The sequence below is a fragment of the Vicugna pacos genome, chromosome X, assembly GCF_048564905.1.
Source record: "Vicugna pacos chromosome X, VicPac4, whole genome shotgun sequence".
Lineage (NCBI taxonomy): Eukaryota > Metazoa > Chordata > Mammalia > Artiodactyla > Camelidae > Vicugna > Vicugna pacos.
Genome location: NC_133023.1, coordinates 104,730,211 through 104,757,434, shown reverse-complemented (window position 1 = coordinate 104,757,434; position 27,224 = coordinate 104,730,211). Strand labels below are relative to the sequence as shown.

The 27,224-nt window shown below is 60.3% G+C and overlaps 4 protein-coding genes across 12 annotated transcripts; all 4 read right to left on the bottom strand.

Moving 5' to 3' along the window:
* Positions 1-1,300: 1,300 nt before the first annotated feature.
* Positions 1,301-3,003, bottom strand: LOC140691857 (heat shock transcription factor, X-linked member 3-like). The gene is made up of 2 exons (XM_072956140.1): positions 2,424-3,003; positions 1,301-2,007 (listed from the first exon to the last, which is right to left on the bottom strand). Exons 1-2 carry the CDS (start codon positions 2,916-2,918, stop codon positions 1,483-1,485), a joined length of 1,020 nt encoding a protein of 339 aa, XP_072812241.1. The 5' UTR covers positions 2,919-3,003; the 3' UTR covers positions 1,301-1,482.
* Positions 3,004-7,623: 4,620 nt separating this feature from the next.
* LOC140691740 (melanoma-associated antigen 10-like) lies at positions 7,624-12,852 on the bottom strand. 5 transcript variants are annotated; one of them, XM_072955615.1, is made up of 3 exons: positions 12,748-12,852; positions 9,139-9,279; positions 7,624-8,941 (listed from the first exon to the last, which is right to left on the bottom strand). In XM_072955615.1, exon 3 carries the CDS (start codon positions 8,939-8,941, stop codon positions 8,141-8,143), a length of 801 nt encoding a protein of 266 aa, XP_072811716.1. In that variant the 5' UTR covers positions 9,139-9,279; positions 12,748-12,852; the 3' UTR covers positions 7,624-8,140. The 5 variants fall into 5 exon arrangements, with proteins under 5 accessions (XP_072811716.1, XP_072811715.1, XP_072811717.1 ...); XM_072955614.1 differs by lacking the exon at positions 12,748-12,852 and adding an exon at positions 12,413-12,656; XM_072955616.1 differs by lacking the exon at positions 12,748-12,852 and adding an exon at positions 12,413-12,656 and having other exon boundaries at positions 9,139-9,239.
* A 2,708-nt stretch (positions 12,853-15,560) lies between these two features.
* LOC140691891 (heat shock transcription factor, X-linked member 3-like) lies at positions 15,561-17,256 on the bottom strand. Its single transcript, XM_072956259.1, has 2 exons — positions 16,684-17,256; positions 15,561-16,267 (listed from the first exon to the last, which is right to left on the bottom strand). The coding sequence occupies exons 1-2, from the start codon at positions 17,176-17,178 to the stop codon at positions 15,743-15,745; spliced, it is 1,020 nt and encodes a 339-aa protein (XP_072812360.1). The 5' UTR covers positions 17,179-17,256; the 3' UTR covers positions 15,561-15,742.
* Positions 17,257-21,881: 4,625 nt separating this feature from the next.
* On the bottom strand, positions 21,882-27,111 carry LOC140691739 (melanoma-associated antigen 10-like). Of its 5 annotated transcripts, none has more exons than XM_072955610.1 (3): positions 27,007-27,111; positions 23,398-23,538; positions 21,882-23,200 (listed from the first exon to the last, which is right to left on the bottom strand). In XM_072955610.1, the coding sequence occupies exon 3, from the start codon at positions 23,198-23,200 to the stop codon at positions 22,400-22,402; it is 801 nt and encodes a 266-aa protein (XP_072811711.1). In that variant the 5' UTR covers positions 23,398-23,538; positions 27,007-27,111; the 3' UTR covers positions 21,882-22,399. The 5 variants fall into 5 exon arrangements, with proteins under 5 accessions (XP_072811711.1, XP_072811710.1, XP_072811712.1 ...); XM_072955609.1 differs by lacking the exon at positions 27,007-27,111 and adding an exon at positions 26,672-26,915; XM_072955611.1 differs by lacking the exon at positions 27,007-27,111 and adding an exon at positions 26,672-26,915 and having other exon boundaries at positions 23,398-23,498.
* Between the last annotated feature and the right edge of the window lie 113 nt (positions 27,112-27,224).

The following is a 27,224-nucleotide window of genomic DNA, read 5'->3' as shown; positions in this document are numbered from 1 at the left end:
ACCTGGGCAGTTCCCAGACACAGGTGCCTGCCCTGGGCCCTGAGGCGCGGATCCCCGTCCCCTTGCGGGAGCCCTGAGAGCCCACCGGACCCGAGGGCACCATGCTTTGAACTACAGGCCTGCCGCCTGCCTGACACCCCATCTGCCCAGGGCAGTGAGCCTGCAGGAGAACGTGGGCCCCCCAGTCGGCTGGGAGAGAAGCCGAGCAGAGTGGGCAGGAGGAAGTGGGAGCAGGGCCCCAGCCTGAACACAAGAGCAGACTTCAGAGGGCCGAGCCTTTACCCCCACGTCCAGGAGCCTTCTCCATCCTCACACCCTCTGTCCTAGACCCAGACCCGCCTCCTGGGGCCCCGTCTCCATTTCAGGATGGATGGTGATCCCGCGGGGCTGGGACAGGCCACGTGGGCAGAATCCGGTGTCAGGCTCTCCTGAGCACCGATGCCTGGCTTCCCTGTGTTCTCAGCTACGTGGCATGAGGCACCAGCTGGTAGGACAGCGTGCAGGACAGCTGGGGCCCCCGTGAGTGTTGGCGAGTCGGCTCAGACCAGTGGGGCATCAGGGGACATCGGACTCAGAAACAGCACCGTCTGCCTCGCAGATGACTCTCGCCCTGTTGTAAAGTGTCCCTTGGCTCGCGGAGCCGGTGTGTTAGACGTGCCGCACGGCCGCTTCACGTGCCAAGAAAGGGTCCTAACTACAGCCCTGATGGAAGTGAGCAGTGCTGGTGTTCGCCTGGTGGGAGATCTTTTATACATTTGTGGGGGGTTTGGTCACTTGAGAGTAGGGATTCCAGTGGTTGTTACCTTCGAGGGTGATGGGCTTCCCCCCAGGCATTTGACTGCAACCCCCCGTCTCTTCGGAGCCAGGCTGCAGCGCTCTCAGCCCTTGGTGGAGGGGGTGGCCCTACGTTTCGGCGGGCCTCTGTGGGGGGAGGGGGCCCTGGATCGGGAGCTGGAGACGCTGAGCTGCTGGTCAGAAACTTCTGGCATCCTTGGGGGACCCAGGAGGAAGACCCTCCTGCTCCGGGATGCATGAGTAGTGGGGGGGAGACACCCCCGAGGTCAGAAGCCAGGCTGTCTGTCCCCTGATGGGCAGGCCCGGCCCAGGGGACCAGACCTTCCTGGGCTCGCCTCAGTGCTCGCTCCCCACCTCCTTGGGCGGGTGTCCGAAATGCCACAGCTTCAGATGAAAGAGGCCGATGGGGACCAAAGCCTGCCCCCGGCCGGGGTCTCCAGCCTCCGCGGGCTTATCTGGTGAGACGTGTGCGGAATCGAACGCGAGAAAGAACACGGACCCGCGGTTCTCGCAGATTCTTTATTTAGCCCCGGGGAGTTTTGCTTGTCTTTATTAAAGCCCAAAATGTTCATGGTTACAGGACGGTGCTCTTCGTGTGTCTCTAGTGGTCTGTGAGCTCAGGGCTTTGGGTTGTCCTTGAACCGTTCGCAGAGAGCACACTTGTAATCTGAAGAGCCCTCGGGCTCTTCATCTGCCGCGGGCCTCCTGGTTGGGGGCCATGAGCAGAAGGGCCGCGAGCAGCATGCAGTAACCCGTGTTGCACGTGGACACCACCGAGCTGGGATCGGGGCAAACGGGGGGGCTTCTGGGCAGCTCCCCTGCACCGTCCCTTCCGGCAGTAGCCGGGGGCACTAGCGTGACATTCCTGGAGGTGCCCTCCCCACTCGGGCCGCCCTGCTCGCTGGAGGGACGCTGCACTACCACCAACCTGGCCACCCGGCCGGCAGACAGGACGCCAGGGAGCATGAAGGCCCGGATGCCGCTGGGCACCTGAGCACGGGGGGCTTCCCTCTGGGTCTTCCTGTCGGCATCTTTGGTGGAGTCATTCTGATGGAAAAACTGGGTGCATCTCATAGGTGGGGCGGCTTGCTTCTTTCTCTTTGGGGTGGTTGCGCTGGAAGCGGGCCGAGCAGTTGCTCTCGGGTCACCTTTTCTCCACATGTTCTCGATCAGCAGGGGCTTCTCTCTCTGAAAGTTGCAGTTGTGGTAGATCTGAAAGGACATGAATCATTCTCGTCATTTCGGGGGAAATATTCACTCCTCCCCGCCCACCTCCATCATAAAGGTCTTGTTTGACTGTGGAGAAGAGGTCTTTTTAAATTCCTGGCAAGGTTTATTTCGCCCTGGAGTGTGCGCTCACTAAAGCTACGTGGTGCCTGGGCTGAGGTGTCACTCTAGCTCCCTGACGTGAAGTGGCCCCTGGGTCTTCGGTCACACCCGCAGGGCATCTCTAAGGGGCGAGCCTTACATGACACGCCGGACTGCCTCAGCCTTCATTCAGTACTGGCTCGCAGGAAAAAAGTCCCCCTCGGGAATGAACCCCGTTCAGCACATCACTCATCCGCTCAGGACTGGGAAGCTGTTCCAGGAACAGAGAACTCGGGAGACGGAAGGGCTGTCTACGTTACCATCAGCCTTTTCTTCCCCGGAGAGCGACCCAGAGTGCCGGGCAGGTGTATTTTCCTGAACCCGTAGAGGTTCAGTTGGCGGATGAAGCTCTTCAAGCTGTCTGTTTCAAAGATCCTGTCTGCGCCGCGCCGGCGAAGAACCTCCCGCTGGAAAAGGTCTTCCTCGATGATCAGCATGTCTCCCTTGTCGTTCCAGCGCACGGACTTGAAGGCCTCGTCCTCCACCATCATCCAGAGCTTTCTCGGGAAGGAGAGCCCAAGAACACCATGGGTTCCGTCCACGTTGGCGGGACCTGGGTTTGGGTCCTGTGGTGGCTGGTTGTCTTGGGAGCCTGGATCTTGGCTCTCGGCCTGGTCGCCGGGCTTCTCCAAAATCTCCCTCGAATCCACCTTTGGATCCGGGGATGAACCCGATGGGGCCCCCGCTGGGGGCTCTCCATCAGCTGCGGGGGCCGCCGTGGCCGTATATTCCTCGTCGGGGCTCTGACTCGCCATGCAGCTAGTCTAGACCAGGCACATGCTCTCCCTGAGACCAGATCACTGAGCTCTCAGGGCAGAAGTGCCTTCAGTCTGAGCAGGGACGCCCAGTAAATAGTGTCCGCAGAATTCTAGAATCTCGGTAGCAGGGCAACCAGCGACTTTGGTCATCGTCCTCTTTATGTGTCACGTGAGGTCCCAGAGGTGGTCTGGACAGGGAGCCCTGGCCGAGGGGAGGGGAGGGGAGGGGTACAGAGCCCCCAGCTTCTCTGTTTTCCAGAAGTGTAGGAAGGTATGTTCAAGGTCCCGGCGAAAGGCTCCCATCTGCTGCCAGGCACCTTTCTCCCAGGGGCCAGGCCCTGAGTGGGCGGAGAGACATGATCCTGTTTCCATCCCCAAAGGTTGGGGAGGCCTGTTGCCAGCCTCCGATTTGTTCAAGGGCCAGGCCCTGGCTGGCCCTGGCTGGCCCTGGCTTGGCTGCCACCAAGGCGGCAGGGGTGAGATGGGCCCCGGGCGACTGCACCTCCCGGAAGTGGTGGTCCGAGTGGGCTGGTTGGCCCGGGCTGGCTGGCAGCGCCCGCCCCCCCGCCCCCAACAGCTCCTGCCTTGGTCTCTTCCAGCTGCTCCTGCTGGCTGGTCGGTCCAGCTCTGATGGGCCATAAGGAAGTGTCCCGTTCTCCTGCCCCTGGGTCGAGCTGTCCCCAGAGTGGGGCTGTGTGGGAGCGTGTGGGGGCACTCCCCACGTCCCACTTCAGTGTCACCAAAGCACCTGGCACATAGGGTTCCCCCCGTGCCGCGTGAGCGGATGGCCGCATCCTCCCCTGTGCTTTGGAGCCTCCTTTTGAGCTCTGCTGTCCGCAGCCCCACCCCTCTCCAGAGCACATGGGATCCTCTTTAGTGCCCATTTCTTGCCATAGAAACTCCTCGTGGCCCGAGAGCACTCACTTTCAGAACACCTGCCTTAGTCCGCGTCAGAACACCTCCCTCAGACCTCGGATTCAGCCTCCCCTGAGGCTGCTCTAAGGCCCTCTTCCCTCTTCCCTGTCACTGGGGGGGTTAGGCTCCTGCCCTGCCAGATTGCTGGCCTTCTGCTTCCAACTCGGCTCTGCCCTGCTTCTTCCCCTTTGCAGTCCTTGATCTGGGGGTTCAGCATGTATTCTGATCTGTTGAGAGCAAGCATTTCCCTGGTCTGCTCCCAGGCCTGCCCTGCTCGCCTTCCCCGAGCCAGCCCCGCCCCCAGCCCTGGGTCCCCGTCCCGCCGTCACCTCGGTGGCAGGTACACTGAATAATTTTGCCTGCTCTGGGTCCGGTACTTTTCAAGGGGCCTACTCTACAGACTCACTGCCAAGGACAGTTCCTACTTGTTGAGCTAGACGTGACCAACGGAAAGCCCGTCCACGTGTGACTGAAAATAGATGAGGCTCTGGGTGTGGGATGGGACAAGTCCAGCCCGAGAGCCGTCTTCACCACAGATGGCAGGACAGACAGGACAGCGGTCTGGGGGGACACGTGTTCTGTAGCCGCTGTGGTGACTGTTCTTCATAGTCACTGCACAGGGAGAGAGAATGGGACCTGGAAAGGCCCGTCTGCCGGGCTCCTAGGTCCTCATCCCAGCTCTGCCGCTAAGGAGAGGCGTCTGTCCTCTCTGAGGGCCACTCCCTGTTCCAGAAGGGGAGGGCAAGGGGTTCGAAAGAGATTCTCCCAAGGGGCCTTCGAGTCTGAGGGCTGTCGGCCTTCGTGGAGCTCCTAGGCCGAGACTGGAGCTTGGGCGCAGGTCTTTGTGCCTCTAAACAGGTTTACAGAGCACTTGTTCGGGTCACTCCCTCCTGCAGGGACGTGTCCTTAGAGTTCGAACTTCAGTGGAGGCCACGGGGGCGTCTCAGGAGGGGGCCCAAAGGCTGGGACATCGGCGGGCCGATCCCAGCCCTGTGGCCTCGCCTGCCGCCCGCTCCTTCCAGCCCTCCCTCACACCCTGGGTCTGGTGGGCCTGCCCCCTCACAGGTCTGCCTCCCTCCATCCCACGCACCCCTGCCCTCCCCGCCCCCGCCCCCGCCCCGGGCCGGCTGGGCCGTGGCTTTGTGTCACGCCCCAGGGGTCGCTCTCAGCCATGGCTCAGGACACCTGTTACTCAGATACCAGCCCTCACGACGTCCAAGGCCTGCCTTTCCCAGCCTGGCCCGCCGGCCGCTGCGCCTGCCTTAGCCCCCGGTGTCCGCCAGCCCAGAGGACCCCCAACCGCTCTCCGTCACCGTCCATGGGCCCTGGGCCAGACCCGCACCCAGTCCCCGGCTGCTCTGGGACCCGCCAAGAACTCCCCTGTCTGGGCATGTCCTCAAGCTGCCTCGTCGGGTGGCAATGCCCGTCTCTATCCACAGGCCGCTCTGCATGTTGGGGCCCGGCTTCAAGGCCGGCCCGGCTTCAAGGCCACCTCGGCAGTCGGGTCTTCCTGTGGTCCCAGGCTCCCTCCCAAGGCTCCCACAGCCCGCCTTGCATGTCCAGTCCCAAGGTGGGGTGCTCCTGTCTCCCTGAGAGCTTGGGTGTATCTGCCTCCCCCTCCAGACCCGGAAAGAGGTCCTTGAGGACAGCAGACTAGGACAGGACGTGAACGTGGTCCCCAGCGTATCTTGGAACGAACAAATTTGTATGTCGCCCAGGAGCTGGCTTCAGTGTCCTTGAAAGCAGCTGTGCACGGTCACTGCGACAGTTCGAGCAGGTCGGAGGGCGCCTGCCGTCCCTTGGCGGTGCTGAGCGCTCTGCGGCGCAGCGCCGTGGACTCTTCCCGTCTGACCCGGGGCAGGTGGCAGGGAAGGCCCGGCCCGGGCCGGGGAAGGTGGAGTCGTGGGCCTAGGATCCGCCTGACGGAGAAGTAGAGCCGGCCTGTGGTCCACTGCGGACGCCCGAGCCCACGGCCTCAGCCCAGACTGGGGGCCTTGTGTCTGCCCGGAAGCCACCTGCACCCCGCAGGACAGCAGCAAAGGGGAGTCTTCCTTGTCCAGTGATGACTCATTTCGTAGTTGTCCAAGGCCAAGGAGACCCGGGAAAGCCATCCTTAGAAGCTCAAATGGCACAGGGGCCGTCGGGTGCAATGCACTTTCCAAAGGAGCCCCAGGCAAGCTCTGTTACGGCCGCTCCCCTCCCCCACTGGGGACAGGGAGACGGTGTCAGGATGTTCCCTAGTGTTAACTTTTCTGCCGCTTCTGAAAAGTCTACGTTAGGGATGTTATCCCATAAGAAATGTGGCTTTCAAGACCCAGTCAACCACAATCCCAATCCCAGTCTCAAGCCCGGTCTCGCGCTCTGGCTCTCGCTCTGTCGCTGTGTCTGTCTCTGTGACTGTCTCTCTGTCTCTGTCTCTCTCTGTCTCTGCCTCTGCCTCTGTCTCTGTCTCTCTCTGTCTCTGTCTCTCTCTCCACACCCCCACCCCCTGTGATGACCAAGTCAGCAGGTCAGGTTCGAGTTGGCCAAGAGGGCCCCGGGGAAGGAGGGGACCAGGGCAGGGTGCTGTCGTGTGGGATAAGGGCTGGGACTGGACAGCAGTGCCACCACCTGGCAGGGTCAGCTCTCAAGAAACCGCAGACAGTCCTCACCCTGGCTTTGACTGTCACAGTCACCTTCCTTTCTTGGTCCAGCTTTTACTACCTGGGCCTCAGGATCCTACTTTCTGTCACCCGACAGACACCACGAGGACACTGAGGAGAGAAGTGGACTCTGGGTCAGGAGGTGGGCCGCAGGCTGCGATGGGTGGGCGCAGCGTGGGCTCTAGATGAATTCAGACCAGGGGTCTCGGCCCCACCCCGTCACTTACTAGCACGTGATCCTGGGAAGGTTCCCGAGCCCCACGACCTCAGGGTCTTCATCTGTGCAGTGGGCGGGTGTGAGGAGGCCCGTCCCGCAGGACTGCAGGGGTGCGTGTGATGTGCGCCAAGCACCTCGCGCGGGGCGCGCTGCCTGTTGGAACCGCGATGATTGGCAGGTGCTTCTGATTTTCTTTGGCCCCAGACCCTCCCACTCCCTCCTCTGGCACTTGGCTGGTTGGTTTGTTATCCAGGTCATGTTAGAGAACACGCAGCTCAGTAGGATGTGGAAGAGCTAATCAGCCAAAAAGCATGTCTCCTAAATGAAACTAAGTAAATTCTCCCGATTAGAGGCTAGGTTACACTGAGGGGTGGGGGAGGGTTCCCAGCTGGACTCAACACCGAGCTCCTACGAAGGGAGTCAAGGAACAACCTTTGCCCCCTCCCAGCCGCCCTTCCATCCGAACTGTGGCTTCTCAAACCCAAAACACGCCTTCTTCAAGTCTGGCCGCCGCCACCACCCGGCTTCATTACCGTCACCTCCCACAGAAGGAAGCCCAGCTTCCCAAAGCCCCCACCTGCCCTGGCTCTGCGCACTTGCACTTGGGTGCTCTCTCCCGGACCCCCTCCGCCTCGCCGCTTCTTTCCCTTGTTCTGTGGGACTTCAGGGACATGTCACCATCTTCCTGATGTGACTGGGCTCCTAGCCTGTCCTTCTAGGTGTGGGGTGTGTCTTGCTTTTCCTAGTGTCCCCACTAACACAGAGCCCTCCGGACAGCAGAGGCTCGGTGAATGTGTGCGGATGAAGTGAGATGGTGAGCAGGGATCCTGTTGATTCACACTGATTTTCTCCTACTTTCTTAAATAACCCATGGAAACCCAATTAAACATAGGGATATTACACGTATAAAATGACAAACAAGAAGGGGTAAGAAGCAAGTTAATATTTTTACTTTTATTGTTCTAAATCTTCCCTCATCTGTATCATTGCTAATTACTCTCACATTTCCCAAACAATTCTAATTGCAATTCCATATTATGTCATCCAGGATGACCAAAAAAAAAAAAAAAGAGAGAGAGAGAGAGAGAGATTTCAGTCTCCTTTACAGAAGAGGAAAACTGTTGTGTTTGAACTGGATAAGCATACACTCGTTGTGATCACTGTCATTCACAAAGTTAGATACTGAAGCTTATTAAATCTTCTATTAATAGGAACAGCACTGAAAAACACCTACAGGAAACAAAGATCAATTTCCATGTCACCGTAAAGGACGGGAGGAGCCCAGAGATGCTGTACGCCGTGCCCCCCGAGCTGGCCCGGGCCCTCACTCCTTCCAAGGCTGACTGCTCGCTCTGCAAACACAGGGTGAAGGATGGGCTCCCTTCCTGCCCGGCAGGAGAAGCTGCTGGACAGGGGCCTGGAAGGAGCGCGGCTGCAAGTCTGGCTCAGGCCCCCTCTTCCTCATTGCTCACGGCCTCCTCAGACAGGGACGGGAAGGAAATGGGACCCTCACTGTTGAGTCTAAACAAATGCTCCAGGACTTGCAGCTTGCTGGTCTCCGCGTGGGCCCGGGGCCCCCACAGGAACTCGTGGCGAGCGGGATCGCTGTTGGCCACCTGCCGGTACTCCAGGTACCCCTCCTGCACCCACGCTTTGGTGATCAGCTCCCTGGGCTCCCCGTAGATGAAGTGCTCCCTCCCAGGATACACCCCCATGACACCGAGTGCTCCCCACACCTCTTCCTCAGGCACCCCCCCTCCCCCCAGGACGATGACACCCAGAAGTATCACCAGGAGGCCGTTCTTGGGCATGCTCTGCTCACCACCCTGCATCCCATCACAGGTGAGGCCCAGGGTGGGGACCAGGATGTACAAGTGCTCCTTGGGGTCCACCTCCTTCACATCCACCCCAAAGACCAGCTGCATGCACTCAGAGGCCTGGCTGAAGACCGCAGGGAAGTGGTCCTGGTATTCTCTGAGGATACTCAGCATTTCTGCCCTGGTGGTCGGCTGCTTCCGGTGATACTTGAGGAGCAGGAAGCTCACCAGGTCAGCCATCATTGAAAGCTCTGCACCTTGGCGCAGGGACTCGGCACCGGCAGAGTAGGAAGAGGAGACTGAGGAGGAGCAGGGGTACCGGGGGGATGCGGCCCCCTCCTGCTCAGCCTCCAGCTGCTGCACATCCACCAGGCCCTGGGCGTCTCTTGGGTCCTGAAGGTCTTCCACAGCCTGGCGGAGCTCACTCATCTGAACCAGGGACATAATGACAGGTGTTGGCAGCTGACAGGAGTCTGGGCAGCGGTGACAGGTGGGGACCCAGTGGCCTTGTGGGAGGACAAGCTTATCGACCTTCCCAGGGTTTCTAGGGCTGAACGAGGTTTACTTTGGTGTCCCATCTTTGTTGTGGGCGTGCGGGTCCCCTCACCCTTCCCTCGGGCCCTCACCTTGACTCCTGGGAGGACCCGGGACTCTTCTCTCTGTCGCCAAGGCGTGGTTCCTTCAGATAGGATCTGACCCGTCCTCTCACACCAAGGTCCTCACCTCCCTGAAAGCCGGGAGAGAAAGGAGAGGAGGCCCCTTCCCTGCTGTGATTCAGGACAAGGATACCTCTGGTCATTGACTTTGGTTTCTGTGCACAGTTCCTTGTTCACAGCTCCCAAAGCCCTTGGGATGTCCTCAGTGTTGAGAGTGATGAATGTGCTGTTTTTGTTTTTCATGTCAATGAGATGTGTTTGCAAAGCACCTAAAATGGGGCTGGTTGCCAGAAGAGCCAATCATGTGATTAAAAGTTTGGATCTTTTGGCCCCTCCCCAGCACCACCAGGGAGGGGAGAAAGGCTGGAGATTTGAGTTCAATTGCCAATGGCCAATGGTTTAACCAATCGTGCTTATGTAATGAAGCCTCCGTCAAACCCCAAGAGGATGGGTTTGGAGAGCTTCTGGGTTGGTGAGCAGGTAGAGAGCTGGGGCAAGTGGCACTGTCTGAGAGAGCGGGGAAGTCGGCCCCGCTCCCGCACACCTTGGCCCTAGCACCTCTTCCATCTGGCTCTTCGTGACTCATGCCCTTTATGTTCAGCTGGTGATCTAGGAAGTAATACGTTTGTCAGAGACCTGTGAGCCACTCTAGCAAATCAACCAAACCTGAGGAGGAGGGCGTGGCAACCTCTGGAGGTCTTTCAGAAGGACACGTCTTTCAGAAGGACAAGTAACAGCCTCGACTTGTCACCAGCGGTGGAAACCCAAGGAGGAGGGAGTTGGAATCCCCAACCTACAGCTGGCCATTTAGCAGCACAGGGAAGAACCTTGCCTTGCGGTGGGCTTCTGAAGTGGTGGGGGGAGGGCAGTCTTGGAGGACTGAGCCTGAACCAGAGGGTCTGATGCCATCTCTGGCTAGACGGTGTCAGAACGCAGTTGAATTCTTGAACACTCTGCTGCTGTCTGAGAACTGTTGTTGGTCCGGGGAACCTCTCCCCTACGTGGAAACTGGTCCCAGGATCCATTTACACAACATCCACCCCCAGCCCCCCGAAAAAACCAGAAGCACTGGCAGCGGGGATCGGCCCCTCTGCCCTGGGCGGAGGTGCCCTCAGTGCCTGGAGGCCATGCATCTCACTCCCGCCAGGGCCTGCTCTTCCCCCCTGCCCCCACCTGGGATGACGAGTTGACATCTGCCCGTCAGACCCAGACCTCAACTCCCTGAAGACTCCCACCTTCCCACCCAGGATGGAAGTGAGCACGGCACTTAGGGCCACCACTGACTGTTCCTTCCAGGGCTGGGAACACGGGTCAGCTGGACCCGGTGGGGTCCTTCCTCTCCTGAGATGGCGGGGTACATTTGGTCCTCACGGAGAGTCCTTGCCTTGACACGTGGGATATCCTAGGACCGCTCCCTCTGCTGGCCTGATGCTTCCCCTCAGACCAAGGTCCTCACACCCTGAGATACCCCACCCCCAACCACGTGACGGAAGTGATGGCAGGCCCCATCCGGCCAGACCTGACTGGGGACTCCTAGGGCTGAAACAGCTCAAGCCGGACACTGTAAGTTCCCATCTCTTTTGGGGTGAGGGTCTCCTCATGCCCTGCATCCACCCAAAGGGTCCTTTTCCTGAGCCCTGGCACATCCTGTGAGTCCTTCTGCTGCTGACCGGTTGTGGCTCCTTCTGCCAACCTCAGAACTAGGTCTGAATTCCCTGAGAGCCTGGGGCAGAGGTGAGGGGGCAGCACCATTGGCCACTCCTGCCCAGGGACTTCAGGGATGACAGGGGGCAGGGCCGGATTCTGTGGGCTCGCTCTCTACTCTCAGTATCAAGACATTCACATTTACGCCCAGCAAGTCCTGGAACCCTCCCCTCCGCTAACATGAGGTTGTCCCCTGCAGGCCGACACCACCATCGCACTGAGTTTGAGGATAAAGTGGGGAGGTGATGCCTCCTGACTTACACCCGGGCCTCCCAGGAAGGACCAGAGGAGCAAGTTTCTGTTGAGGCCCCCTCTACCTGGGGAGGGGGTCTGCCCAGTCCTACTGGGGGTTCCGGGGAGACCACCCTCTGCACATCTGAGCCACACTCCTCAGACCAGGGACTTCACCTCCCAAGGACCTCTGAGTAAGAGGTCAGAAAACATCTCACCTGGTCACCCTGCTCTGGGGCCTCCAAGACCCAGCACAAGGGCAAAGGCTCCCTCACGGTCCTCACATTGCCCCCTGGTAATTTAGGATTCTGTCCTCTGCCCATCTGACGCCCCGCCCCTCATACCAGGAGCCCTGTCCCTCTGAGACCGGGATGTCAGGAAATGCTGCCTTTGGTCATCCTGCCCTATAGCCCCCCATGGCCGACTCTGTTCCGGGGTGCAGGGTCTCTTGGTCCTCCCTCAGGGTCCTCACCTTGACTACCAGGGGGACCGGGGATACCCTGCTCTGCATACCTGAGGTCCCCCCTCCTTATATTAAGGCCCCAGTCTCTCTGAGACCCGGATGGGGAAGTCGAGACACCAAAGAGCAACGTGTGCTCATCTCGCCCTGGGGCCTCCCAGGGATAAAAGCAGGGGCAGGATCGGTTCGGCGGGTCCCCACTGATCTGGGGTCTCTGGTTCCCTCAGTCCTCCCTCAGGATCCTCACCGTGACGCCAGGCAGGAACGGGGATTCCCACCTCAGCCCATCTGAGGCCCCGCCCCTCAAACCTGGGCCCCATTCCCTCTGAGACGCGGATGTCAGGAAATGTGCCTGTGGTCATGCCACCCTATGATCTCCCAGGAACGACTCTGTACTGGGGTCCAGGGTCCCGCAGTCCTCCCTCACAGTCCTTGCTCACTGTCCTGACAGGCCCTCCGCCCTGCGTTTCCCAAGCTGAGGCTTCGCTCCCCACAGCAGCGCCCCAGTCCCTCCGAGGCCCGGATGCGGAAGTCCCGGCACGCTGCCGTGGGCTCGTCCGGCCTGAGGCCTCCGAGGGCTGACTGCCGGGGTAGATATCTTGGGGTCCCCTCAATTCTGGAGTCCAGGGTGTCCCCAGTCCTTCCTCAGGGTCCTCACCTCGGCGCCCGGCAGGAACTGGGATTCTCTCCTCAGCCCACCCGAGGCCCCGCCCCTCAAACCAGGTCCGCAGTCCCTCTGAGACCCGGATGTCAGGAAATGCTGCCTGAGGTGATCCGGCCCCATGACCTCCCGGGACCGACTCTGTGCTGGGGTCTCTGGTCCCCTCAGGCCTCCCTCAGGGTCCTCACCTTGACGCCCGGCAGGAACTGGGATTCTCCACTCTGCCCCCTTGAGCTCCCCCTCCTTGTACTACATCCCGACTCCGTCTGAGACCCGGATGCGGAAGTCAGGGCACGCTGCCATGTGCTCATCAGCACAGGGCCTACCAGGGCTGACTGCAGGGGTAGATAGCTTGGGGTCCCCTCTATTCTGGAGTCCAGAGTCTCCTAGATCCTCCCTCAAGGTCCTCAGATTCACTCAGGCGGCATGGAGCCTCCCTTCAGCCCACCCGAGGCCCCGCCCCTCAAACCAGGTCCGCAGTCCCTCTGAGACCCGGATGTCAGGAAATGCCGCCGGTGCTCACCCTGCCCTGTGGCCTCCAAGGTGCAACACTGTCCCGGGGTGCAGGATCCCTCCGTTCTCCCTCGGGGTCCTCACCTTGACTCAGGCGGCATGTGATCTCCCCTCTGGCCACCCGAGGCCCCGCCCCTCATCCCAGGACCCCCGTCCTTCCGAGACCCGGATGTCAGGAAGTCAGGACCCCACGAGTGCTCATCCCACCCAGGCCCTCCCAGGGCTGACAGCAGGGGCGGGGATCTGTGGGGCCCCTTCTGTCCTCCCTCAGCGTCCTCAGCTTGAGCCCCATCAGGTCCTGGGACGCCCCCTTGTTGACCCGAGCCCACACCCTCACACCAAGGCCCTCACTGCCCTGAGACCCCCCAGGGGAGTCTCTGGACTCACATGAGGCCACCAGGCCCAGGGCTTCCCAGGACTGTGGACGCCAGGGGCTGAGATGGATTCCATGGGTTCCCTCAGCCCTCCCTCTGCTCCTCACCTGGACTCCTGGCTGGGCCTGGACACCTCCCTCTGCCCACCTGAGCTTGGTCCCCTTGGACTCAGACCCTCCAGAGCCAGGACACCAGAGAGGGAAGCAGGGATGAGGGGGTGGGGATCTGATCCTTGCAACCCTGCCTGGGGTCTCCCAGGGGTGACCGCAGAACCGACCTGGATGCCTGCAAACCGAGTCCCCACACACGGTTCTACCTTGACTCCTGGCAGCGCTGGGCTCCTTCACTAGCAAACCTGAAGCCGGCCTCCCTCACCCAGGCCCTCACCTCACTCACCTCCCAAGGTTGGGGCATCAGTGCCCATCACATCTGGACCCCGAGCCCAGGGGTTTCCGAGGGCTGTCGGGGGTGGGGCGGAGGTGGATTCCCTGGGGGCCTCAGTCTCCTGTGTCCTCACCTTGCCTCCTGACAGGACTTGGGAGCCGCCCTCTACCCTCCTGAGACTGCGTCTCTCAGACCTAGCCTCTGACTCCCCGAGTTCACTGAAGAAATGGGGGCCGGGGAATGATCAGCCTGACAGCCCCGCCCGGGGGTCCCCAGGATTCTGGCGCGGGGCCGATTTGCATTCTTAGGGTCCCTGTGTTGTGGGGTGGTTGGACCCCTCTGTCCTTACCCCGGAGGGCCCTCACCCACCCTCGCACACAAAAGCTGCAGTCCCAGCAAAGATGCTGGAGGGGACCTGCCTCCTGGTGACCGTGAAGGGGCAGAGAGCAACACACCTTCCCTCGCGGGCTCCCCGACAACTAGCCTGACTTCGTAGACGGTCTATTCGAAAGACTTACCTTTTCCTGAAGAGGCTGAGCAGTGGCAGGGGAGTTGCGGATCCCTTGGGTTGATGACTGGATAATGGTACGTGTTCCAGAGCCGTGATTTTCACTTGTTAATTCTCATCCATAGTAAGAACTACATTTTTCATCTGCAGCTACTGTGCGTGTATCTATATCATGTCTAGACTGTATGTGCTTATGTACACGTACATCCACACACCACACACATGGACCAAACATGCCACGTGTGCCCCATGTGGAAACCTGGGCAGTTCCCAGACACAGGTGCCTGCCCTGGGCCCTGAGGCGCGGATCCCCGTCCCCTTGCGGGAGCCCTGAGAGCCCACCGGACCCGAGGGCACCATGCTTTGAACTACAGGCCTGCCGCCTGCCTGACACCCCATCTGCCCAGGGCAGTGAGCCTGCAGGAGAACGTGGGCCCCCCAGTCGGCTGGGAGAGAAGCCGAGCAGAGTGGGCAGGAGGAAGTGGGAGCAGGGCCCCAGCCTGAACACAAGAGCAGACTTCAGAGGGCCGAGCCTTTACCCCCACGTCCAGGAGCCTTCTCCATCCTCACACCCTCTGTCCTAGACCCAGACCCGCCTCCTGGGGCCCCGTCTCCATTTCAGGATGGATGGTGATCCCGCGGGGCTGGGACAGGCCACGTGGGCAGAATCCGGTGTCAGGCTCTCCTGAGCACCGATGCCTGGCTTCCCTGTGTTCTCAGCTACGTGGCATGAGGCACCAGCTGGTAGGACAGCGTGCAGGACAGCTGGGGCCCCCGTGAGTGTTGGCGAGTCGGCTCAGACCAGTGGGGCATCAGGGGACATCGGACTCAGAAACAGCACCGTCTGCCTCGCAGATGACTCTCGCCCTGTTGTAAAGTGTCCCTTGGCTCGCGGAGCCGGTGTGTTAGACGTGCCGCACGGCCGCTTCACGTGCCAAGAAAGGGTCCTAACTACAGCCCTGATGGAAGTGAGCAGTGCTGGTGTTCGCCTGGTGGGAGATCTTTTATACATTTGTGGGGGGTTTGGTCACTTGAGAGTAGGGATTCCAGTGGTTGTTACCTTCGAGGGTGATGGGCTTCCCCCCAGGCATTTGACTGCAACCCCCCGTCTCTTCGGAGCCAGGCTGCAGCGCTCTCAGCCCTTGGTGGAGGGGGTGGCCCTACGTTTCGGCGGGCCTCTGTGGGGGGAGGGGGCCCTGGATCGGGAGCTGGAGACGCTGAGCTGCTGGTCAGAAACTTCTGGCATCCTTGGGGGACCCAGGAGGAAGACCCTCCTGCTCCGGGATGCATGAGTAGTGGGGGGGAGACACCCCCGAGGTCAGAAGCCAGGCTGTCTGTCCCCTGATGGGCAGGCCCGGCCCAGGGGACCAGACCTTCCTGGGCTCGCCTCAGTGCTCGCTCCCCACCTCCTTGGGCGGGTGTCCGAAATGCCACAGCTTCAGATGAAAGAGGCCGATGGGGACCAAAGCCTGCCCCCGGCCGGGGTCTCCAGCCTCCGCGGGCTTATCTGGTGAGACGTGTGCGGAATCGAACGCGAGAAAGAACACGGACCCGCGGTTCTCGCAGATTCTTTATTTAGCCCCGGGGAGTTTTGCTTGTCTTTATTAAAGCCCAAAATGTTCATGGTTACAGGACGGTGCTCTTCGTGTGTCTCTAGTGGTCTGTGAGCTCAGGGCTTTGGGTTGTCCTTGAACCGTTCGCAGAGAGCACACTTGTAATCTGAAGAGCCCTCGGGCTCTTCATCTGCCGCGGGCCTCCTGGTTGGGGGCCATGAGCAGAAGGGCCGCGAGCAGCATGCAGTAACCCGTGTTGCACGTGGACACCACCGAGCTGGGATCGGGGCAAACGGGGGGGCTTCTGGGCAGCTCCCCTGCACCGTCCCTTCCGGCAGTAGCCGGGGGCACTAGCGTGACATTCCTGGAGGTGCCCTCCCCACTCGGGCCGCCCTGCTCGCTGGAGGGACGCTGCACTACCACCAACCTGGCCACCCGGCCGGCAGACAGGACGCCAGGGAGCATGAAGGCCCGGATGCCGCTGGGCACCTGAGCACGGGGGGCTTCCCTCTGGGTCTTCCTGTCGGCATCTTTGGTGGAGTCATTCTGATGGAAAAACTGGGTGCATCTCATAGGTGGGGCGGCTTGCTTCTTTCTCTTTGGGGTGGTTGCGCTGGAAGCGGGCCGAGCAGTTGCTCTCGGGTCACCTTTTCTCCACATGTTCTCGATCAGCAGGGGCTTCTCTCTCTGAAAGTTGCAGTTGTGGTAGATCTGAAAGGACATGAATCATTCTCGTCATTTCGGGGGAAATATTCACTCCTCCCCGCCCACCTCCATCATAAAGGTCTTGTTTGACTGTGGAGAAGAGGTCTTTTTAAATTCCTGGCAAGGTTTATTTCGCCCTGGAGTGTGCGCTCACTAAAGCTACGTGGTGCCTGGGCTGAGGTGTCACTCTAGCTCCCTGACGTGAAGTGGCCCCTGGGTCTTCGGTCACACCCGCAGGGCATCTCTAAGGGGCGAGCCTTACATGACACGCCGGACTGCCTCAGCCTTCATTCAGTACTGGCTCGCAGGAAAAAAGTCCCCCTCGGGAATGAACCCCGTTCAGCACATCACTCATCCGCTCAGGACTGGGAAGCTGTTCCAGGAACAGAGAACTCGGGAGACGGAAGGGCTGTCTACGTTACCATCAGCCTTTTCTTCCCCGGAGAGCGACCCAGAGTGCCGGGCAGGTGTATTTTCCTGAACCCGTAGAGGTTCAGTTGGCGGATGAAGCTCTTCAAGCTGTCTGTTTCAAAGATCCTGTCTGCGCCGCGCCGGCGAAGAACCTCCCGCTGGAAAAGGTCTTCCTCGATGATCAGCATGTCTCCCTTGTCGTTCCAGCGCACGGACTTGAAGGCCTCGTCCTCCACCATCATCCAGAGCTTTCTCGGGAAGGAGAGCCCAAGAACACCGTGGGTTCCGTCCACGTTGGCGGGACCTGGGTTTGGGTCCTGTGGTGGCTGGTTGTCTTGGGAGCCTGGATCTTGGCTCTCGGCCTGGTCGCCGGGCTTCTCCAAAATCTCCCTCGAATCCACCTTTGGATCCGGGGATGAACCCGATGGGGCCCCCGCTGGGGGCTCTCCATCAGCTGCGGGGGCCGCCGTGGCCGTATATTCCTCGTCGGGGCTCTGACTCGCCATGCAGCTAGTCTAGACCAGGCACATGCTCTCCCTGAGACCAGATCACTGAGCTCTCAGGGCAGAAGGGCCTTCAGTCTGAGCAGGGACGCCCAGTAAATAGTGTCCGCAGAATTCTAGAATCTCGGTAGCAGGGCAACCAGCGACTTTGGTCATCGTCCTCTTTATGTGTCACGTGAGGTCCCAGAGTTGGTCTGGACAGGGAGCCCTGGCCGAGGGGAGGGGAGGGGAGGGGTACAGAGCCCCCAGCTTCTCTGTTTTCCAGAAGTGTAGGAAGGTATGTTCAAGGTCCCGGCGAAAGGCTCCCATCTGCTGCCAGGCACCTTTCTCCCAGGGGCCAGGCCCTGAGTGGGCGGAGAGACATGATCCTTTTTCCATCCCCAAAGGTTGGGGAGGCCTGTTGCCAGCCTCCGATTTGTTCAAGGGCCAGGCCCTGGCTGGCCCTGGCTGGCCCTGGCTTGGCTGCCACCAAGGCGGCAGGGGTGAGATGGGCCCCGGGCGACTGCACCTCCCGGAAGTGGTGGTCCGAGTGGGCTGGTTGGCCCGGGCTGGCTGGCAGCGCCCGCCACCCTCCCAACAGCTCCTGCCTTGGTCTCTTCCAGCTGCTCCTGCTGGCTGGTCGGTCCAGCTCTGATGGGCCATAAGGAAGTGTCCCGTTCTCCTGCCCCTGGGTCGAGCTGTCCCCAGAGTGGGGCTGTGTGGGAGCGTGTGGGGGCACTCCCCACGTCCCACTTCAGTGTCACCAAAGCACCTGGCACATAGGGTTCCCCCCGTGCCGCGTGAGCGGATGGCCGCATCCTCCCCTGTGCTTTGGAGCCTCCTTTTGAGCTCTGCTGTCCGCAGCCCCACCCCTCTCCAGAGCACATGGGATCCTCTTTAGTGTCCATTTCTTGCCATAGAAACTCCTCGTGGCCCGAGAGCACTCACTTTCAGAACACCTGCCTTAGTCCGCGTCAGAACACCTCCCTCAGACCTCGGATTCAGCCTCCCCTGAGGCTGCTCTAAGGCCCTCTTCCCTCTTCCCTGTCACTGGGGGGGTTAGGCTCCTGCCCTGCCAGATTGCTGGCCTTCCGCTTCCAACTCGGCTCTGCCCTGCTTCTTCCCCTTTGCAGTCCTTGATCTGGGGGTTCAGCATGTATTCTGATCTGTTGAGAGCAAGCATTTCCCTGGTCTGCTCCCAGGCCTGCCCTGCTCGCCTTCCCCGAGCCAGCCCCGCCCCCAGCCCTGGGTCCCCGTCCCGCCGTCACCTCGGTGGCAGGTACACTGAATAATTTTGCCTGCTCTGGGTCCGGTACTTTTCAAGGGGCCTACTCTACAGACTCACTGCCAAGGACAGTTCCTACTTGTTGAGCTAGACGTGACCAACGGAAAGCCCGTCCACGTGTGACTGAAAATAGATGAGGCTCTGGGTGTGGGATGGGACAAGTCCAGCCCGAGAGCCGTCTTCACCACAGATGGCAGGACAGACAGGACAGCGGTCTGGGGGGACACGTGTTCTGTAGCCGCTGTGGTGACTGTTCTTCATAGTCACTGCACAGGGAGAGAGAATGGGACCTGGAAAGGCCCGTCTGCCGGGCTCCTAGGTCCTCATCCCAGCTCTGCCGCTAAGGAGAGGCGTCTGTCCTCTCTGAGGGCCACTCCCTGTTCCAGAAGGGGAGGGCAAGGGGTTCGAAAGAGATTCTCCCAAGGGGCCTTCGAGTCTGAGGGCTGTCGGCCTTCGTGGAGCTCCTAGGCCGAGACTGGAGCTTGGGCGCAGGTCTTTGTGCCTCTAAACAGGTTTACAGAGCACTTGTTCGGGTCACTCCCTCCTGCAGGGACGTGTCCTTAGAGTTCGAACTTCAGTGGAGGCCACGGGGGCGTCTCAGGAGGGGGCCCAAAGGCTGGGACATCGGCGGGCCGATCCCAGCCCTGTGGCCTCGCCTGCCGCCCGCTCCTTCCAGCCCTCCCTCACACCCTGGGTCTGGTGGGCCTGCCCCCTCACAGGTCTGCCTCCCTCCATCCCACGCACCCCTGCCCTCCCCGCCCCCGCCCCCGCCCCGGGCCGGCTGGGCCGTGGCTTTGTGTCGCGCCCCAGGGGTCGCTCTCAGCCATGGCTCAGGACACCTGTTACTCAGATACCAGCCCTCACGACGTCCAAGGCCTGCCTTTCCCAGCCTGGCCCGCCGGCCGCTGCGCCTGCCTTAGCCCCCGGTGTCCGCCAGCCCAGAGGACCCCCAACCGCTCTCCGTCACCGTCCATGGGCCCTGGGCCAGACCCGCACCCAGTCCCCGGCTGCTCTGGGACCCGCCAAGAACTCCCCTGTCTGGGCATGTCCTCAAGCTGCCTCGTCGGGTGGCAATGCCCGTCTCTATCCACAGGCCGCTCTGCATGTTGGGGCCCGGCTTCAAGGCCGGCCCGGCTTCAAGGCCACCTCGGCAGTCGGGTCTTCCTGTGGTCCCAGGCTCCCTCCCAAGGCTCCCACAGCCCGCCTTGCATGTCCAGTCCCAAGGTGGGGTGCTCCTGTCTCCCTGAGAGCTTGGGTGTATCTGCCTCCCCCTCCAGACCCGGAAAGAGGTCCTTGAGGACAGCAGACTAGGACAGGACGTGAACGTGGTCCCCAGCGTATCTTGGAACGAACAAATTTGTATGTCGCCCAGGAGCTGGCTTCAGTGTCCTTGAAAGCAGCTGTGCACGGTCACTGCGACAGTTCGAGCAGGTCGGAGGGCGCCTGCCGTCCCTTGGCGGTGCTGAGCGCTCTGCGGCGCAGCGCCGTGGACTCTTCCCGTCTGACCCGGGGCAGGTGGCAGGGAAGGCCCGGCCCGGGCCGGGGAAGGTGGAGTCGTGGGCCTAGGATCCGCCTGACGGAGAAGTAGAGCCGGCCTGTGGTCCACTGCGGACGCCCGAGCCCACGGCCTCAGCCCAGACTGGGGGCCTTGTGTCTGCCCGGAAGCCACCTGCACCCCACAGGGACAGCAGCAAAGGGGAGTCTTCCTTGTCCAGTGATGACTCATTTCGTAGTTGTCCAAGGCCAAGGAGACCCGGGAAAGCCATCCTTAGAAGCTCAAATGGCACAGGGGCCGTCGGGTGCAATGCACTTTCCAAAGGAGCCCCAGGCAAGCTCTGTTACGGCCGCTCCCCTCCCCCACTGGGGACAGGGAGACGGTGTCAGGATGTTCCCTAGTGTTAACTTTTCTGCAGCTTCTGAAAAGTCTACGTTAGGGATGTTATCCCATAAGAAATGTGGCCTTCAAGACCCAGTCAACCACAATCCCAATCCCAGTCTCAAGCCCGGTCTCGCGCTCTGGCTCTCGCTCTGTCGCTGTGTCTGTCTCTGTGACTGTCTCTCTGTCTCTGTCTCTCTCTGTCTCTGCCTCTGCCTCTGTCTCTGTCTCTCTCTGTCTCTGTCTTTCTCTCCACACCCCCACCCCCTGTGATGACCAAGGCAGCAGGTCAGGTTCGAGTTGGCCAAGAGGGCCCCGGGGAAGGAGGGGACCAGGGCAGGGTGCTGTCGTGTGGGATAAGGGCTGGGACTGGACAGCAGTGCCACCACCTGGCAGGGTCAGCTCTCAAGAAACCGCAGACAGTCCTCACCCTGGCTTTGACTGTCACAGTCACCTTCCTTTCTTGGTCCAGCTTTTACTACCTGGGCCTCAGGATCCTACTTTCTGTCACCCGACAGACACCACGAGGACACTGAGGAGAGAAGTGGACTCTGGGTCAGGAGGTGGGCCGCAGGCTGCGATGGGTGGGCGCAGCGTGGGCTCTAGATGAATTCAGACCAGGGGTCTCGGCCCCACCCCGTCACTTACTAGCACGTGATCCTGGGAAGGTTCCCGAGCCCCACGACCTCAGGGTCTTCATCTGTGCAGTGGGCGGGTGTGAGGAGGCCCGTCCCGCAGGACTGCAGGGGTGCGTGTGATGTGCGCCAAGCACCTCGCGCGGGGCGCGCTGCCTGTTGGAACCGCGATGATTGGCAGGTGCTTCTGATTTTCTTTGGCCCCAGACCCTCCCACTCCCTCCTCTGGCACTTGGCTGGTTGGTTTGTTATCCAGGTCATGTTAGAGAACACGCAGCTCAGTAGGATGTGGAAGAGCTAATCAGCCAAAAAGCATGTCTCCTAAATGAAACTAAGTAAATTCTCCCGATTAGAGGCTAGGTTACACTGAGGGGTGGGGGAGGGTTCCCAGCTGGACTCAACACCGAGCTCCTACGAAGGGAGTCAAGGAACAACCTTTGCCCCCTCCCAGCCGCCCTTCCATCCGAACTGTGGCTTCTCAAACCCAAAACACGCCTTCTTCAAGTCTGGCCGCCGCCACCACCCGGCTTCATTACCGTCACCTCCCACAGAAGGAAGCCCAGCTTCCCAAAGCCCCCACCTGCCCTGGCTCTGCGCACTTGCACTTGGGTGCTCTCTCCCGGACCCCCTCCGCCTCGCCGCTTCTTTCCCTTGTTCTGTGGGACTTCAGGGACATGTCACCATCTTCCTGATGTGACTGGGCTCCTAGCCTGTCCTTCTAGGTGTGGGGTGTGTCTTGCTTTTCCTAGTGTCCCCACTAACACAGAGCCCTCCGGACAGCAGAGGCTCGGTGAATGTGTGCGGATGAAGTGAGATGGTGAGCAGGGATCCTGTTGATTCACACTGATTTTCTCCTACTTTCTTAAATAACCCATGGAAACCCAATTAAACATAGGGATATTACACGTATAAAATGACAAACAAGAAGGGGTAAGAAGCAAGTTAATATTTTTACTTTTATTGTTCTAAATCTTCCCTCATCTGTATCATTGCTAATTACTCTCACATTTCCCAAACAATTCTAATTGCAATTCCATATTATGTCATCCAGGATGACCAAAAAAAAAAAAAAAAGAGAGAGAGAGAGAGAGAGATTTCAGTCTCCTTTACAGAAGAGGAAAACTGTTGTGTTTGAACTGGATAAGCATACACTCGTTGTGATCACTGTCATTCACAAAGTTAGATACTGAAGCTTATTAAATCTTCTATTAATAGGAACAGCACTGAAAAACACCTACAGGAAACAAAGATCAATTTCCATGTCACCGTAAAGGACGGGAGGAGCCCAGAGATGCTGTACGCCGTGCCCCCCGAGCTGGCCCGGGCCCTCACTCCTTCCAAGGCTGACTGCTCGCTCTGCAAACACAGGGTGAAGGATGGGCTCCCTTCCTGCCCGGCAGGAGAAGCTGCTGGACAGGGGCCTGGAAGGAGCGCGGCTGCAAGTCTGGCTCAGGCCCCCTCTTCCTCATTGCTCACGGCCTCCTCAGACAGGGACGGGAAGGAAATGGGACCCTCACTGTTGAGTCTAAACAAATGCTCCAGGACTTGCAGCTTGCTGGTCTCCGCGTGGGCCCGGGGCCCCCACAGGAACTCGTGGCGAGCGGGATCGCTGTTGGCCACCTGCCGGTACTCCAGGTACCCCTCCTGCACCCACGCTTTGGTGATCAGCTCCCTGGGCTCCCCGTAGATGAAGTGCTCCCTCCCAGGATACACCCCCATGACACCGAGTGCTCCCCACACCTCTTCCTCAGGCACCCCCCCTCCCCCCAGGACGATGACACCCAGAAGTATCACCAGGAGGCCGTTCTTGGGCATGCTCTGCTCACCACCCTGCATCCCATCACAGGTGAGGCCCAGGGTGGGGACCAGGATGTACAAGTGCTCCTTGGGGTCCACCTCCTTCACATCCACCCCAAAGACCAGCTGCATGCACTCAGAGGCCTGGCTGAAGACCGCAGGGAAGTGGTCCTGGTATTCTCTGAGGATACTCAGCATTTCTGCCCTGGTGGTCGGCTGCTTCCGGTGATACTTGAGGAGCAGGAAGCTCACCAGGTCAGCCATCATTGAAAGCTCTGCACCTTGGCGCAGGGACTCGGCACCGGCAGAGTAGGAAGAGGAGACTGAGGAGGAGCAGGGGTACCGGGGGGATGCGGCCCCCTCCTGCTCAGCCTCCAGCTGCTGCACATCCACCAGGCCCTGGGCGTCTCTTGGGTCCTGAAGGTCTTCCACAGCCTGGCGGAGCTCACTCATCTGAACCAGGGACATAATGACAGGTGTTGGCAGCTGACAGGAGTCTGGGCAGCGGTGACAGGTGGGGACCCAGTGGCCTTGTGGGAGGACAAGCTTATCGACCTTCCCAGGGTTTCTAGGGCTGAACGAGGTTTACTTTGGTGTCCCATCTTTGTTGTGGGCGTGCGGGTCCCCTCACCCTTCCCTCGGGCCCTCACCTTGACTCCTGGGAGGACCCGGGACTCTTCTCTCTGTCGCCAAGGCGTGGTTCCTTCAGATAGGATCTGACCCGTCCTCTCACACCAAGGTCCTCACCTCCCTGAAAGCCGGGAGAGAAAGGAGAGGAGGCCCCTTCCCTGCTGTGATTCAGGACAAGGATACCTCTGGTCATTGACTTTGGTTTCTGTGCACAGTTCCTTGTTCACAGCTCCCAAAGCCCTTGGGATGTCCTCAGTGTTGAGAGTGATGAATGTGCTGTTTTTGTTTTTCATGTCAATGAGATGTGTTTGCAAAGCACCTAAAATGGGGCTGGTTGCCAGAAGAGCCAATCATGTGATTAAAAGTTTGGATCTTTTGGCCCCTCCCCAGCACCACCAGGGAGGGGAGAAAGGCTGGAGATTTGAGTTCAATTGCCAATGGCCAATGGTTTAACCAATCGTGCTTATGTAATGAAGCCTCCGTCAAACCCCAAGAGGATGGGTTTGGAGAGCTTCTGGGTTGGTGAGCAGGTAGAGAGCTGGGGCAAGTGGCACTGTCTGAGAGAGCGGGGAAGTCGGCCCCGCTCCCGCACACCTTGGCCCTAGCACCTCTTCCATCTGGCTCTTCGTGACTCATGCCCTTTATGTTCAGCTGGTGATCTAGGAAGTAATACGTTTGTCAGAGACCTGTGAGCCACTCTAGCAAATCAACCAAACCTGAGGAGGAGGGCGTGGCAACCTCTGGAGGTCTTTCAGAAGGACACGTCTTTCAGAAGGACAAGTAACAGCCTCGACTTGTCACCAGCGGTGGAAACCCAAGGAGGAGGGAGTTGGAATCCCCAACCTACAGCTGGCCATTTAGCAGCACAGGGAAGAACCTTGCCTTGCGGTGGGCTTCTGAAGTGGTGGGGGGAGGGCAGTCTTGGAGGACTGAGCCTGAACCAGAGGGTCTGATGCCATCTCTGGCTAGACGGTGTCAGAACGCAGTTGAATTCTTGAACACTCTGCTGCTGTCTGAGAACTGTTGTTGGTCCGGGGAACCTCTCCCCTACGTGGAAACTGGTCCCAGGATCCATTTACACAACATCCACCCCCAGCCCCCCGAAAAAACCAGAAGCACTGGCAGCGGGGATCGGCCCCTCTGCCCTGGGCGGAGGTGCCCTCAGTGCCTGGAGGCCATGCATCTCACTCCCGCCAGGGCCTGCTCTTCCCCCCTGCCCCCACCTGGGATGACGAGTTGACATCTGCCCGTCAGACCCAGACCTCAACTCCCTGAAGACTCCCACCTTCCCACCCAGGATGGAAGTGAGCACGGCACTTAGGGCCACCACTGACTGTTCCTTCCAGGGCTGGGAACACGGGTCAGCTGGACCCGGTGGGGTCCTTCCTCTCCTGAGATGGCGGGGTACATTTGGTCCTCACGGAGAGTCCTTGCCTTGACACGTGGGATATCCTAGGACCGCTCCCTCTGCTGGCCTGATGCTTCCCCTCAGACCAAGGTCCTCACACCCTGAGATACCCCACCCCCAACCACGTGACGGAAGTGATGGCAGGCCCCATCCGGCCAGACCTGACTGGGGACTCCTAGGGCTGAAACAGCTCAAGCCGGACACTGTAAGTTCCCATCTCTTTTGGGGTGAGGGTCTCCTCATGCCCTGCATCCACCCAAAGGGTCCTTTTCCTGAGCCCTGGCACATCCTGTGAGTCCTTCTGCTGCTGACCGGTTGTGGCTCCTTCTGCCAACCTCAGAACTAGGTCTGAATTCCCTGAGAGCCTGGGGCAGAGGTGAGGGGGCAGCACCATTGGCCACTCCTGCCCAGGGACTTCAGGGATGACAGGGGGCAGGGCCGGATTCTGTGGGCTCGCTCTCTACTCTCAGTATCAAGACATTCACATTTACGCCCAGCAAGTCCTGGAACCCTCCCCTCCGCTAACATGAGGTTGTCCCCTGCAGGCCGACACCACCATCGCACTGAGTTTGAGGATAAAGTGGGGAGGTGATGCCTCCTGACTTACACCCGGGCCTCCCAGGAAGGACCAGAGGAGCAAGTTTCTGTTGAGGCCCCCTCTACCTGGGGAGGGGGTCTGCCCAGTCCTACTGGGGGTTCCGGGGAGACCACCCTCTGCACATCTGAGCCACACTCCTCAGACCAGGGACTTCACCTCCCAAGGACCTCTGAGTAAGAGGTCAGAAAACATCTCACCTGGTCACCCTGCTCTGGGGCCTCCAAGACCCAGCACAAGGGCAAAGGCTCCCTCACGGTCCTCACATTGCCCCCTGGTAATTTAGGATTCTGTCCTCTGCCCATCTGACGCCCCGCCCCTCATACCAGGAGCCCTGTCCCTCTGAGACCGGGATGTCAGGAAATGCTGCCTTTGGTCATCCTGCCCTATAGCCCCCCATGGCCGACTCTGTTCCGGGGTGCAGGGTCTCTTGGTCCTCCCTCAGGGTCCTCACCTTGACTACCAGGGGGACCGGGGATACCCTGCTCTGCATACCTGAGGTCCCCCCTCCTTATATTAAGGCCCCAGTCTCTCTGAGACCCGGATGGGGAAGTCGAGACACCAAAGAGCAACGTGTGCTCATCTCGCCCTGGGGCCTCCCAGGGATAAAAGCAGGGGCAGGATCGGTTCGGCGGGTCCCCACTGATCTGGGGTCTCTGGTTCCCTCAGTCCTCCCTCAGGATCCTCACCGTGACGCCAGGCAGGAACGGGGATTCCCACCTCAGCCCATCTGAGGCCCCGCCCCTCAAACCTGGGCCCCATTCCCTCTGAGACGCGGATGTCAGGAAATGTGCCTGTGGTCATGCCACCCTATGATCTCCCAGGAACGACTCTGTACTGGGGTCCAGGGTCCCGCAGTCCTCCCTCACAGTCCTTGCTCACTGTCCTGACAGGCCCTCCGCCCTGCGTTTCCCAAGCTGAGGCTTCGCTCCCCACAGCAGTGCCCCAGTCCCTCCGAGGCCCGGATGCGGAAGTCCCGGCACGCTGCCGTGGGCTCGTCCGGCCTGAGGCCTCCGAGGGCTGACTGCCGGGGTAGATATCTTGGGGTCCCCTCAATTCTGGAGTCCAGGGTGTCCCCAGTCCTTCCTCAGGGTCCTCACCTCGGCGCCCGGCAGGAACTGGGATTCTCTCCTCAGCCCACCCGAGGCCCCGCCCCTCAAACCAGGTCCGCAGTCCCTCTGAGACCCGGATGTCAGGAAATGCTGCCTGAGGTGATCCGGCCCCATGACCTCCCGGGACCGACTCTGTGCTGGGGTCTCTGGTCCCCTCAGGCCTCCCTCAGGGTCCTCACCTTGACGCCCGGCAGGAACTGGGATTCTCCACTCTGCCCCCTTGAGCTCCCCCTCCTTGTACTACATCCCGACTCCGTCTGAGACCCGGATGCGGAAGTCAGGGCACGCTGCCATGTGCTCATCAGCACAGGGCCTACCAGGGCTGACTGCAGGGGTAGATAGCTTGGGGTCCCCTCTATTCTGGAGTCCAGAGTCTCCTAGATCCTCCCTCAAGGTCCTCAGATTCACTCAGGCGGCATGGAGCCTCCCTTCAGCCCACCCGAGGCCCCGCCCCTCAAACCAGGTCCGCAGTCCCTCTGAGACCCGGATGTCAGGAAATGCCGCCGGTGCTCACCCTGCCCTGTGGCCTCCAAGGTGCAACACTGTCCCGGGGTGCAGGATCCCTCCGTTCTCCCTCGGGGTCCTCACCTTGACTCAGGCGGCATGTGATCTCCCCTCTGGCCACCCGAGGCCCCGCCCCTCATCCCAGGACCCCCGTCCTTCCGAGACCCGGATGTCAGGAAGTCAGGACCCCACGAGTGCTCATCCCACCCAGGCCCTCCCAGGGCTGAC